We start from the raw sequence: 13,261 nt of genomic DNA on the forward strand, positions 1-13,261 counted from the left end.
ATCTCAGCTACAACTTTCCTGAATAACATGCGTTCTGCACTTTAAAAAATAAAAAAAAGTTTGTTTATCAATATCAATAATTTGAGAAGCACCCTAATATTTAAAAAAAACGGCCAAAAGAAGGAGCTTTTAAAGTAGAAAAAGTTCCGAGAGTAGGCTTCAGAAACCAGTTTCCTACCTAGCTCCTTCCAATCGAAATTGTTACCGACTACCCATCACCTTGAACTACTGCTGTTTAAAATGTAAATTCAAACATTACTGATTTTTGGCTCCGCAAAGTGTTACACACGGCTGAGCCTAGTAAATAAACGAACTAGTTCAAAAAAGCAGAAAATTCCAAAGAAGACACTAAACCTCTATCCCGTAGAAGTTCCTTGGATTTCTGATTTTCTGACAATTCGTCAAACTCAGCCTAGCAACACTGAATCTTTCACATTCGGTTTTAAGCGAGCCTTCTTCACCGAAAGAAAAACCAATCAAAATCATTGTTGGTACATCAGCCTCCACCGCATTTGGCCCATTGGTAGTCATGCGAACCTAACCCTTTTCGCAGGTCGCCGAGTGCGTCAACATCATGAACAACATGCTGGAGTTGCTCTTCCACAGCGAAGAGGACATCGGCCCAACGGAGAACGACATCCGCGAGATCATGCAGATCCTGCTGCGCACCGTAATCCAGAGTTCGATTGCCATGGATCGCGACAACCCTCTGGTTGGCAATCTGGTCGCGATCATGTTGGGCATCTTCCGCACCATGAAGGCCGTCCACTATCAGGCGTACGTGCACCATTTCCTCACCAGTTTCGATTTGCTGGATTTTCTCATGGAGATCCTGCTGGTGTTCAAGGAGCTGGTTTCGAAGCCGGTCTTTCCGCCGGATTGGCTGGACATGATCATGCACCAGAATACGGTAATTCTGGAGAGCCTGCGGCACTTTTCCGGGATCATCATGGAGTGCTTCTTGTCACAGTTCGAGAAACAGGTCTGGTCGAACTACTTCCAGTGTTCGATCACGTTCCTGACCCAACCGTCGCTTCAGTTGAACATGTTCAGCAAGACGAAGCAATCGATGATCCTCAGTAGCTACCGGGATATCCGGAGGGAGACGGCCTTCGAGATTCGGAAGATGTGGTTCAACCTGGGAGAACATAAGATCATGTTCGTTCCGCAGTTGGTCGGTCCCATCCTGGAGATGAGTATGATCCCGGAGGTAGAACTACGGAAAGCGACCATCCCGATCTTCTTCGACATGATGCAGTGTGAGTATTATAGCTCGAAGTATGTGATGGAGAGCTACGGGGATACGAAGAGGAATACCAGTCACATCAAGGGGAATTTCAACGATTTCGAGAAGGAAATTATCGAAAAACTAGACCATTACATCGAAGGCGGCTACGGGGATGAAGAGTACATGGAGCTGTTCTACGAGATCATGTACGAGTCGTGCAGTAATCACAACACGCTGAAGGCCTACGGAATTCAGTGCGTGAACGTGTTGACCAGGTTGATGGAGAAGCTGCTCGAGTATCGATGCTTGATCCACGATGAAAGCAAGGAGAACCGGATGGCCTGTACGGTAAGTCTGTTGCAGTTCTACGCTGAAGTCAATCGAAAGGAGATGTACATTCGGTACGTGAATAAGCTGTGCGATCTACACATGGAGTTCGATAACTTTACGGAAGCTGCGTACACGCTGAAGCTGCACAGTAACGAACTGTACTGGGACGATACTCCGCTGTCTCCACTGTTGAAGTCGAGTCGTCACTTGTCCTGTAGCACCCATTGGGCTCTGAAGGAGAAGCTTTACCGGGACATTATAGACCTGTTTGACCGGGGTAAGATGTGGGAATCAGCGATCGATATGTGCAAAGAGCTGTCGCAACAGTATGAGAACGAAATCTACGACTATCTGAGCTTGGCTGAACTGTACAAGAAGATGTCCCAGTTCTACGAGAAGATTCTCCGGGAGAAGCGCTTTGAGTCCAACTACTATCGGGTGGCATTCTACGGGTATGGGTTTCCACAGTTCCTTCGCAATCAGGAGTTTGTCTACCGGGGGAACGAGTACGAAGACTCCGGTTCGTTCAACACCCGTATCCTTAGTCAACATCCTCGGGCGGAGTTGGTTCCAACGCTGAATCCAGGCCCGGAGATTCGTCAAAGCGAAGGCCAGTTCATACAGATTGTGAAAGTGGATCCCGTCAGCCGAGATATCCGGATTGGGAAGGACAGGAAGAACATTGCGTGCAATATCCTGAAGTTCCACCAAACGAACAACGTGAGTGAGTTTCAGTTTTCGCGGCCGATACGGGACTCGAGTGGCAGTGGGGATGACATTGCGGGCACTTCGTACGAGCGAACGATTCTGAGGACGACGGATGCCCTGCCGAGTATTCTCCGGTGGTTCCCGGTGAAGTCATGCGAGACTGTGATGGTGAGTAGTGGATGATGGGGGGCATTCAACATATTCTAATTTTACCAAAATTCTAGATCTCCCCGATCGAGATGGCGATCGAAACGGTGGAAGCGAAGAACCGTGGTATCCGCGAGCTAGTTCTTGAACACCAGGCCGATCCGACCATTCCGATCCACTCGCTGAGTGCGACCATCAACGGCGTGGTGGACGCCGCCGTTAACGGGGGCATTCCCATCTACGAGGAAGCCTTCCTGACGCCGGAATATCTGATCAAATACCCGGAGGACGACCATCTGGTAGCGCGGTTGAAGGACTTGATCGCTTCGCAGATGCCTCTGCTGGAGGTCGCCATTCTGGTGCACAAGATGAAGGCTCCAGCAAATTTGATGCCCTTCCACGAACGGCTGGAGTCGTGCTTTGCCGGCATTCAACCGACGATCGAAGAAAAGTACGGAAAACGGACGACCGACATCAAGATCGATCGGGAAAGCGAAGTGACGCTGAGACGACAGATATCGGCATTGCCGCAGGTCAGCATCGATTCGAGTCGACTGTCGGAAACCAGTATCGGTTCCTCGGAGTAAGTGTTTTCGAACTTTAATGCAAAGGAAGATTGGATTTATCATTTGTGTTTTCTGTTTAAAATTTGCAGTAGCGGAATCTCGAAGAGTCAAAACAGTCGCCCAACGACGACCAGCTCCGGTGGGTTCAAATCGACCTTCACCAATTTTGCAACGAATTTCAACAATACAAGGTGAGTTGTTTTTTATGGTTAAGGCCATCAAAACTGTACAAAAGTGGTGAAATTTTCGCGTGTGCTCTCATGCATAGGATTTCCTCATATTAACTGATATCCCCATGTAGTTAAATTGAGAGCATTTCACGCAGCCATTAATCGGATCAGACAAGTTTTTTTTCGTTTTGAACAAAATTATATTCCCACCTTTTTTTATTTATCTTCCCATCTGACATAACCTCAACCGTTTCCCCTATCCGTGGTCACCATGTGTTGTCATCCGTGTAGTGACTTTTTCGAGTTCGATCGCCTAAGCCTGTCCAGCGTCAAGCTCGGGACCCAATCCGGCAAGCTGATCTCCACCATTTCGACCAAGATTGGCAGCAAAATTCGACAGTGTGTATCTTCTTTCGCTTACGTCACGGTTTTCCATATATTTATAGCTAGTCTTAGTATCCAGAGAAAAATCTCATGAATTGTTTTCTTTTTTTTCGCTTTTTGCTTTTTCTTTCGTTTTTTATTCACCGTGTACGTTTGATAAACAAAATAAAACTCATGGCCCACTAGATCGCTGCAAGTTTTGTAGATGCAAGCTGTCAAAATCAACAAAAAAAAAAAAAGATCCGTTCCTAGATAAGGGGTGTGCGCTTTCTCTCGAAATTTGGATCATTGAATCAGGCTAAGCAAAGTGAAACTTATGTAACTCGTTTTTGGTTAAACATGTTTTGTTGTGTGATGCCGGATATTTCAACGCAATGAAAACTGGCCGCATTTGTTCTAATCGAAACAGTAACAAGATAATAATCACTTACCGAATATCAATCAAGCCAGTTGGTTTGAATTGTTCAATTGCTCACACTTTTTGTTTTTGTTTTTGTCGAGAACTTGATAACGAGACATCAAGACAGTTGTTCCCTAATTTCGCAACACAATTACACTCTGAAGTAAAAAAATACCGTTTTCTCTTCTTTTCCATTCTCTCTTTCGCTACAAATCGCCACTTGCATACACACTACCTACCGCCCGGAGCGCAGACTCGATCTTTCGTCTCATTCGTTTCTCAATTCGAATGGGAAAGTCATGTCTCAGCATATTTTCTCCTTTCTCCAACATTAAGAAACTCATATTTTTTTTTCGTTCTATGCGTGTGTCTCTGTTGGTTGAGTTCTTCGTTTGTTTTTTTTTTGGTTTCGTTACTGTTTGTTTCTGTTTCTTCTGTTTCAACTATCTTTTTTTTCGTTTGTTTACTTTTCCCCAATCACCGCATTTCGTTTAGAACATCCCTCGGTAGTTCCCCCGGTTCCAAAGGCAAAAAAGACAAATACGGCACAAAGCGAAGATCGAGTCGTAAGGTGAGTAGTTCCCGTGCTGGCCGCTAGGAGCGCAGCGTATTAATTTCTTTGTTTCCACTCTTGGTACAGAGCGATCGAGACTCGTTGAATCTGCAAGTCTCAAACAGCCAGTTCTACACGTCACCCATAACGGTGGCAAGCGAAGTACTGGGTATAGGAACTTGCGGCGGTGGTAATAGCAGCTGTAGCGATCGGGACAGTGCCATACTGCTGAGTGGACCCTCGAGTGTCGGTTCTCCGACCTGCTCGACGCCAACCGGCTGCAGTACACCGAAAGTAGAGCTAACCGAAGAGGTGAGTACAACAACTAGCTTTATTTAAAACCGTTGGTTAAAACATGCCGGCACCTATGCCGTATTCTCGTAGAGGCCAATTTTGTAGAATCCAGTTTTCTGGCGTCTGGCCGTTCTTTTACCGCCTGTGGGCACACCCAATCGGGAGTAGATCATCTGTGGCGCGGGGATCTTCGGTTCGTTGATCCGGAAACACTTCCACAATCCATAGCGTAGTTCCAGGGAGTCGAACAATAGCGTACCCTCGTTCCATGTGATGTGATGCTGAGCGTATTCATAGATTTCCTTCAACGGGGGATTCAGATGCGGAGCGTGGTCGAATCGTCGATTGAGAATCGTATTTATGTAGGCCGTGAGCGAAGGACCCCGATGGATCCAATTGATCAAGGTCATGATGCTGATGATGGTCGCGTGGATGCGGTTGATTTGCTGTTGACTGTAGCGATCGCCACCGTTCGGAGACTCCAGTAGACGTCGTTGAACTCCCAGTAGCAGACAGACTACAGCGCACGCGGTGTATCCGCAAGGGATCTCCACCAGGACCATGCAGAGGATGTTGTAGAACACTTCCAGGTTGGTTCGGTGCTTGCTGTGGTACTCGATGGCAGTTGTCAGGGCGTCTTCGAACTCCCTCCTGTGCGTTTCAAACAACTGCCGCCGAACTGGATTGTACTTGTTGATGTCTATGTCATAGTAGGTTCCTTCATGGAAAATTTGAGGAGTACTGAACTCAAGAAAGTTTCGCCCACGATCCAGCATTTTAGCAAAGATTCGACTGGCTTGGATGCTTTTGGATGGCGTTTCCGAGCGAATGTAGGACAGTAGGTACTGTTGAATGAGGATCTCTTCCTGGGAAGGCGTCTCGTCAAGAGCTAGACTTGAAGCAGCGAACTCCACCGTGGTGCCAAATTCAAGCATGGCTTCGTCGGAAAGTGTCGTATCGAATGTCAGTGGTAACATGGTGGCTAGCAAATTGATCAGCTGATCGGTTCGCATGACCTTGATCAGATTCCGTAGGCATATCTCGAACCCTCTTCGTAGCTCGTAGATTTGGTTCTTCGATTCTCCGATAACTGCACTGCTGTGATAGAAGCGAAGTAGCTTAGACACGTCGGAGTACTTGATTTCGTCCCAGTACTGAGGTTGAATGATGTTCTGCAGAACGATCACTGTGTGACGGGCTTGCATGACGTCGTTCTTTGTCAGTAGACTTTCAACGTAGTTGACAATCTTGCAGAGTAGCAGCGAGGCCGGGCTTTTGCACTGCAGGACCATGGTTAAAATTTCGACGCAGATGAATTCCACCTTCCATAGGTTTTCGCGTTGCAGGAAGTTGAGGATGGTATCGATCACCATGTCCTGCAATTCCGGAATCAACAGGTAGATGAGGGATTGGAAGCATTTCTTTGCGCTGGCGAACGGTTGCTTGCGAAATCGATCGAGGAAACTACGTTGAAGCTTCAAATGGGCTACGTACGTCTGGACCAGTACTAGGGAGCACTCCAAAATCATTTGCTTTTCCGGGATGTATTGCAAGGTCTGCCGGTCCGTGTGTTTGACAATGTGATGCAGGATCTGATGGTGAGATTTAAAGTTTTAATAAGCAAATTTAGTTCAGTCGTATGGAAGACTAACCTTCAACGATCGTTTTCCTTGGATGTTGGTCGAGCGGATGGTTGCATCCATGAAGATCGCCGTACTCTGCTTCAACTGTTGTGCCTTGTATCGTGCCTTGGAATCCGAATGCTTCTTGTGCGATTGGGTCATGAGTCGTAGAACCGAGGTTACCGTCGCCACTTTAGCGGACGCCATTTTGAAACATGTCACAATCTGATTTCAAGGCCTACCCTTTTTTCATCTTTTCCCAGCTCCATCCAAAGCGCCCACTCCGTTCGGAAGTGGAGAAGGAAAAACGTAATTCTCGACCACCGAGCGTGGTGACGCCCACGCTGAGCATCAAGACGCTAACCAGTGGTGGGGACACCAATTCCATTGGTTCCGCGGAGAGCAGCAGCAATCGCAATTCCATCATAACGAACGATTCTACTACCTCGGAAGAAGATCTAGTCCCACCACCGCTGCCGATGAAGACCCGTGATAGCGACTACAGTAACTTGCCGCTGAACGACAGTGCCCTGCACCGACGGTTAACGGTCGCCAGTCACTACGTCAGCTGTAAACCGTTGCCGCCGATTCCGACCACCGTCGCCATCAACTCGTCATACGATGTGGTCGAGATGAGAAACAATAGCGTGATTATGATCGGCAGTCCAATATACGATGAGCGGAAGCGACCACCGACGCCACCGCCGAAGCCGGCACGGAACTCCAAGGTATGATTTTAATTTCCGGAAACTGAGAATCAAAATTAGTCAGTACAAACCGTACCCCTCGTTCGCGATTACACGGGGTGAGTACAAGCGGTGGGAATTGATTCGCACAGGATTTGTATAGATAGATGGGAACGCAAATTAGATAGCCGAAGGGCGGGGAGGGTAGGTAGCGAGAAAAGACGAATTTTACACACCGAATTTGATTCCGTTTCGAGTCGAAGAAGCATCGCAACAAGAAGCCATTCTATTTTTTACGTTCTCGACGTAGTATTTTTTTTTATTTAGGTAAGCGGCAAAGCCGGCTATTTTCGTTGTTTAGTTTTACTCAAAGACGTAGATTCGTGTCCTCACGTTTTGTTACACTGTGTATAGATCGGGTAACCTTTCAAGTTTTGACAACTTACCAAAGACGACATAGTAGGCGCATTAATCCTACTTTCCAACGTATGTATTTAGAGCACATTAGGTTAGACTAAGGCGGTAGATTAGGACAATGTTGATGTGAACAAAAAATGACGAACAAAGCCGAGAGAAAGAGAAAGGAAGCGAGCTTGTGTCAAATAAAGATGAATTGAAGGGATAGCTAATCGAGAAATGTAGGTCCAGAGAAAGTTTATGGAGCATTATTTATAGATCAATTCTAACGATTTACCGTATGCTGCTTAGGTTAGGATCATTTGGTTGCGAGACCAAAGTAAGTTTACACGTATAGTTCACTATATCTTTATTCGGATACATATAATTTAACTGCAACTGCAATTTCCTACGAAGAACGATCGATGGCAATCGTGTGGGGGGAGTCTTCACCATTCACGCAATATTATTTTCTATTCTTTAGAAGGTAAGCCAGTCTCGGTAAGGATCAGTATGATAATAAACCAACATGACGCAATGGTACGCTGTTGACGTTGTGTGCTGCGTGGCCGGCTTTGGGACGCAGGATTCCAGTTAAGAGTCCAGTGCGTAAGGTTTCGTTATTCTGAAAGAAAGCCCTCAATCAGACCCCCTTCACTCTTTGGAATTTATAGACACAGATAACAGCGCCAAACGGTTTGTGGCGAGACATCGTTGAACTACAGCGTTGGAAGAAAACACGCACACCAACATCTATGCATGGTACGAACCCTCACCACTGAGTGGACAGCACAGCGCTCAAATGTTTCTGTTCCGTACAAAGTGGTAATGACGAGGACGGTGACTCTATCTACAATGCGCGCACGCTGAGTAGATAGAAAGAAGATTGATGACGATTCTGAAGATTTCCTGCAAACATATGATGTGCGAGGCAAGTAGATGCGAGAAATGAAAGATGATTTTTCGAAGATAAATTCGCTAGTGTTAGATTTGTTGAGCATCTAGAATTGAGATTTAGATGTGTGAAAAACGGAGCAATCATAAAAAAGTGGAATCTTGCTATCGCAATATAATGATGATGACATCGAAAATGATATCGTCCACTTCCTTCGGTTGATCATCAACGTCCGCGCTGGCATCTGTCATGCTGACACCTGTCAGTTATTGAGCCGGCGGTGGACTCCCAACAGTTTCAATATAAATATGAACCAACAGGTCTGTGCCATAAAAAGGGAAACAGTTTCAATGTACACTCACCAGATGTCACTGCGATCACTATCTAGCTGGATGGATTGCCTGTATTCAATCGACGAATCCCAATCGTCCAGTGACTTGTGGAATCGTGTCAACGGTCTTAGCGGCAAGCGGCGATCTACTCCTCTTACTATCCAAGCTCATGGCTGGATGGATTGCCTGGATTCAATTGACGAATCCCAATCGTCCAGCGAATTGTGGAATCGTGTCAATGCTCTTAGCGGCAAGCGGCGGTCCACTACTCTTACTATCCAAGCTCATGGCACCATGATCTCAGAACCGAAGGACATCGCCGACGAATTAGGGAACTATTTCGCCTGCTTGTCTGCTATTAGCGCTGGCTCCGACAGCGAATTTGTCCAGCGCGTCAAACCCTCCACTTGAGAAATTCCACCCGATATTTCTTTCCTCCAGATCAACAAAGTTTTTACCTTCCGGGAACTTTGCTGTGGTAAATCTGCCGAGCAGGTCGAGATTGGATACCCGTTGTTAAAGAACCTCTCTCTCCAAGACAAAACGAGGCTACTTGCCCTCTTCAACGATCTATGGCTCACCGAATTGTACCCGAACTTCTGGAATCTAAGCTTCGTAGTGCTCATTCCGAAAAATAAAGCGGAGAGTGGGGAAGCCTCCTTCTTTAGGCCGATTGCTGCGGTGTGTGATAGAGATAGTGATAGAGAGAATGCAAGCATAACTTTTTGTAATAGGCCTTGCCTGACTGTCATAAGTTAGAGATTGATTCTTTATCCGACCACCAACCAATATAGACGTAATAAATAGTAGCTCTTAACAACAGCTTGTTTTACTTGTTGGCCTTGGTTACGGATATAAAAGAATCTGCAGTTATAGCTTCTGGTGGCAATGTCAACCTTCTCGCTGAGTTCCAGACCGAGATCACCATCAAGAATGTTACCAAGACTGGTCGCATTTTCATCTCAAGCAACGCTGAACTCAACGTTCTAGGAATCGAGACTATGGATCTGTTCGATTTGTGGTCTGTGCCGATAAGCAGCTTGGTCAACGTCGTACACCAACGTTCTGATCAGTTCACCAATCAACTCAAGCAACAGTTTCCGGAAGTTTTTCGAAGCACGCTGGGTAGATGCACAAAAGCGCAAGTGAAGTTGTACCTCAAGCCTGACGCACGTCCTGCATATTGCCCGAAACGACCAGTAGTGTACGCTGCACTCGCCAAGGTGGACGCAGAACTTGAGAGGCTCCAGCAAAACGGTATAATTTCTCCGGTTCAATTCTCGGACTGGGCAGCACCAATAGTCGTCGTACGCAAGTCGGACAATGCATCAGTCCGTGTATGTGGCGATTATTCGACGGGGCTGTACAACGCGCTAGAATGTGACCATCATCCACTGCCTCATCCTGACGACCTCTTTGCGGAACTAGCTGGAGCACGTTACTTCACTCATCTCGATTTGTCTGACGCTTACCTACAGGTCGAGGTCGAGGAGGAATCGCGAAAGCTACTCACGGTCAACACGCATCGTGGACTGTTCCAGTATAACCGACAACCCCCCGGAGTCAAGTCGGCACCCGGCGCTTTCTAGCGCATCATCGTCAGCATGGTGGCCGGCATCCCTGGAGTCAAGCCGTATTTGGACGACATCCTCATCGCTGGTCGCACCAAGCAGGAAACTGACGATGAGGACGATCAAGACGACGACGAATCCGATGATTCAAGCCTATCCGAAGCATCTCTGGAAGAGGAAATTGTGAAGCCGAAAAAGGTTAATAGGATCGGACCGACAAAAGCCCAGCTAGCCGCGAGAAAAGGATTGACGTACACACTTTTCAAATTCTCGGGCAATCCAGCGCAATGGCCATTGTTTTACGCGGCCTACAAAGCGTCCAACGATGCATGTGGTTAGATGAACCACGAGAACCTGATGCGATTGCAGGAAGCCCTTGATGGTGACGCCCTCGAGCTGGTATCTGGTCAGCTGCTTCTTCCGAAGGTCATCGAGAAACTTCGCAGACATTACTGCTTCAAAGTCTTCTAGACAAAGTTAATGTTGGCGTAGTAGGCAATCAGCCGTCGCTTTCCCCTGTTACGTTGTTGGGAAGCCCTCCCTGGCAACGACCCGTTACCTGTTTGTGAAAATTAATAACTGTTCATTCCACAATCGCACTTCGTCTAGTACAGACGCTTAAAAAAACTGTCTCCGTTTTTTCTTGTTAAATCATATACTTCGTTTGGAGTCTCCCGTTTGTCCCTTCAAAAGGTTATGGGCACCACCGCGAAGGACGTTTCGTGCAACATCCCGTTGCTGTGTGGAAGCGGAGCTGACTTCCAAAACTGGAGTTATCGAGTGCGCCTGTTCCTGGAAGCCAAAGGCGTCGCGGATGTGCTGACTGAGGTGGCTCCAACGGAACAAGCTGCAAAGAAGAAGTTTGAAGAAACGGACCGGATCTCGAAGGCGTTGCTGGTGGGTTGCCTGTCGGACGAATGCCTCGAGATCGTTCGAGAGAAGGCGACCACGAAGGAGAAGTGGGTCAGTCTGGAGGCGGCTTATGCGAAGAAGTCTGTCGCGAGCCAAACGTTAGTACGGAAGCAGTTGGCTTGTTAAATAAGGAAGGGGACATGCGGACGCATCTACTTGAATTCGACGGGCTCGTGAGAAAATTGAAGACGGCCGGAGAAACTCTGGCGGAAAGTGATCTGGTGTCGCAGCTTTTCTTGACGCTTCCAGACTCTTTCGATCCCCTAGTCACGGCCCTGGAGAACGTCGCGGAAGAAGATTTGAATTTGGACCTCGTCAAGCAGCGTCTATTGGCTGAAGAAAGGAAGCGATCCGACCGGCAGGGCGATTCAGTTGAAGACAAGTTGGCAGCGTTCTCGGGTGACTCAAGATCCCAAAAGAAGTCCCAGAAATTCCTCGGTAAGTGCCACAAATGCGGGCGTCGCGGCCACATGAAAAAGGATTGTCGCCAGCGTGAAGCCAATTCAGCGAAGAAGGATGCCATCAGTTTCATGGCCGATGCAAACATTGCGGAAAAGCGGCCTGGACGAATCCTTTTCAAGCTTGATTCCGGGTGCAGTGACCACCTGGTTGGCGACAAGTTCGTTTTTGCTGCCCTGAAGAAGATGACCTGTTGTGTGGAGATCAAGGTCGCCAAGGAAGGAGAAGCTATGCTTGCTGAACAGATTGGCAATATCAACGTGACCAGCAACAAAGGTGTACATTTCAGTCTAAAGAATGTGCTCTACGTTCCAGAACTACGTGAAAACCTGATATCCGTCAGGAAGATGGCCAATGCTGGGATCGATGTCTTGTTCTCTGGAAACGTAGCAGTTCTGAAGAAAAGTGGTAAGTTACTGGCCACTGGACACCTTCGAGGCAGGCTGTACGAGCTTGAGCTATCGTTGGAGGAAGTTGAAGCGAACCATTGTGAAGTATCGATTGGAAACCTGTGGCATCGTCGACTGGGGCATATCGGCCAACGCGGATTGAAGACCATGACCCAGAAAGGAATGCTAAAAGGTATGAATGAAAAAACAACCAAAATTGATTTCTGCGACGCCTGCGTGCAAGCCAAGCAATGCCGAGAACCGTTCAACAAAACGCGAGCTAGGGCCAGCCGGCCGCTGGAGCGGATTCATTCTGATGTTTGCGGACCGATCGATCCGCCGGCATGGGATGGTTCTCGTTGCATAGTCAGTTTCATCGATGACCATAATCATTTCTCGATGATATATTTGCTGAAGCGCAAGTCAGAGGTATTCGAGAAATTTCAGGAATTCGAAGCAAAGGTCACAGCTATGCTGGGAAAGTCCATTTCAAGAATAACGGTGGACCAGGGACGAGAGTACTGTTCCACAAATCAGATGCAGTTCTACAAGAGAAAAGGGATACAGCTAGAGACAACGGTTGCGTACACGCCCCAGCAGAATAGTGTAGCGGAGAGGTTCAACCGAACCTTGGTTGAAAAAGTCCGTTCCGTGCTCATCCAATCCAATGTGCCGAAGCAGCTGTGGTCCGAAGCAGCCCTCGCCTGCGTTTACTTGATGAACCGAAGCCCAACAAGTGCGTTGCCCTCTGGTGTTACTCCGCCTGAGATGTGGTTCGGTATTACACCGGATCTGGACAAACTTCGTGTGTTTGGCTGCAAGAGTTTCGTGTGGATTCCAAAGCAGCAAAGGCGTAAGTTGGATGCGACGAGCAAGGAGATGGTCATAGTTGGGTACGCTCCGAACGGCTATCGCGTGTGGGACCCGGTGGCTCGAAAGCTTACGATTGCTCGAGACGTCAAGTTTGATGAGTCGTCCTTCCCGTACGCTATGATGCAGCAAGAAGACGATGTCCCATTGACCATCCACTTCCCGTTCGAGCAAGACGGGGAACGTTGCCAGCACAGATGAAATTCGTGAAACCAATAATGTACCTAAAATCAATCGAATTGAAGCAGAACCCGACGATGATCTTGAAGAACCGGTTGAAGAACCAGAAAATGCGCTCCCTTCGCCCACAGAAAGACGCGAAATTCCTAGTGAATTGTCGTCGAGGCAT

At 47.5% G+C, this 13,261-nt stretch overlaps 3 protein-coding genes across 8 annotated transcripts in view; 2 read left to right on the forward strand and 1 right to left on the reverse strand.

Moving 5' to 3' along the window:
* Positions 1-8,084, forward strand: part of mbc (myoblast city) — a 130,608-nt gene extending 122,524 nt beyond the window's left edge. For 2 of the 6 annotated variants that reach the window (XM_065218178.1, XM_065218180.1), the window contains 7 exons: positions 554-2,434; positions 2,491-2,996; positions 3,069-3,170; positions 3,441-3,548; positions 4,429-4,504; positions 4,574-4,798; positions 6,666-8,084. In XM_065218178.1, coding sequence (XP_065074250.1) covers positions 554-2,434; positions 2,491-2,996; positions 3,069-3,170; positions 3,441-3,548; positions 4,429-4,504; positions 4,574-4,798; positions 6,666-7,136 — 3,369 coding nt within the window. In that variant the 3' untranslated portion in view covers positions 7,137-8,084. Of the gene's footprint in view, positions 1-553; positions 2,435-2,490; positions 2,997-3,068; positions 3,171-3,440; positions 3,549-3,719; positions 3,842-4,186; positions 4,343-4,428; positions 4,505-4,573; positions 4,799-6,665 lie in introns of those variants that run through there. The other 4 variants (XM_065218179.1, XM_065218181.1, XM_065218182.1 and 1 more) reach the window with 3 other exon arrangements.
* Positions 4,843-6,655, reverse strand: LOC135698299 (uncharacterized). Its single transcript, XM_065218212.1, has 2 exons — positions 6,433-6,655; positions 4,843-6,372 (listed from the first exon to the last, which is right to left on the reverse strand). The coding sequence occupies exons 1-2, from the start codon at positions 6,607-6,609 to the stop codon at positions 4,852-4,854; spliced, it is 1,698 nt and encodes a 565-aa protein (XP_065074284.1). The 5' UTR covers positions 6,610-6,655; the 3' UTR covers positions 4,843-4,851.
* A 1,628-nt stretch (positions 8,085-9,712) lies between the features above and the next one.
* On the forward strand, positions 9,713-10,300 carry LOC135698219 (uncharacterized protein K02A2.6-like). Its single transcript, XM_065218112.1, has one exon. The coding sequence runs from the start codon at positions 9,713-9,715 to the stop codon at positions 10,298-10,300; it is 588 nt and encodes a 195-aa protein (XP_065074184.1).
* Positions 10,301-13,261: the final 2,961 nt, after the last annotated feature.

This window comes from Ochlerotatus camptorhynchus, unplaced genomic scaffold (assembly GCF_037179485.1).
Source record: "Ochlerotatus camptorhynchus isolate MF236.1 unplaced genomic scaffold, CSIRO-AGI_Acam_v1.1 ptg000084l, whole genome shotgun sequence".
In the NCBI taxonomy this organism is placed as follows: Eukaryota; Metazoa; Arthropoda; class Insecta; order Diptera; family Culicidae; genus Ochlerotatus; species Ochlerotatus camptorhynchus.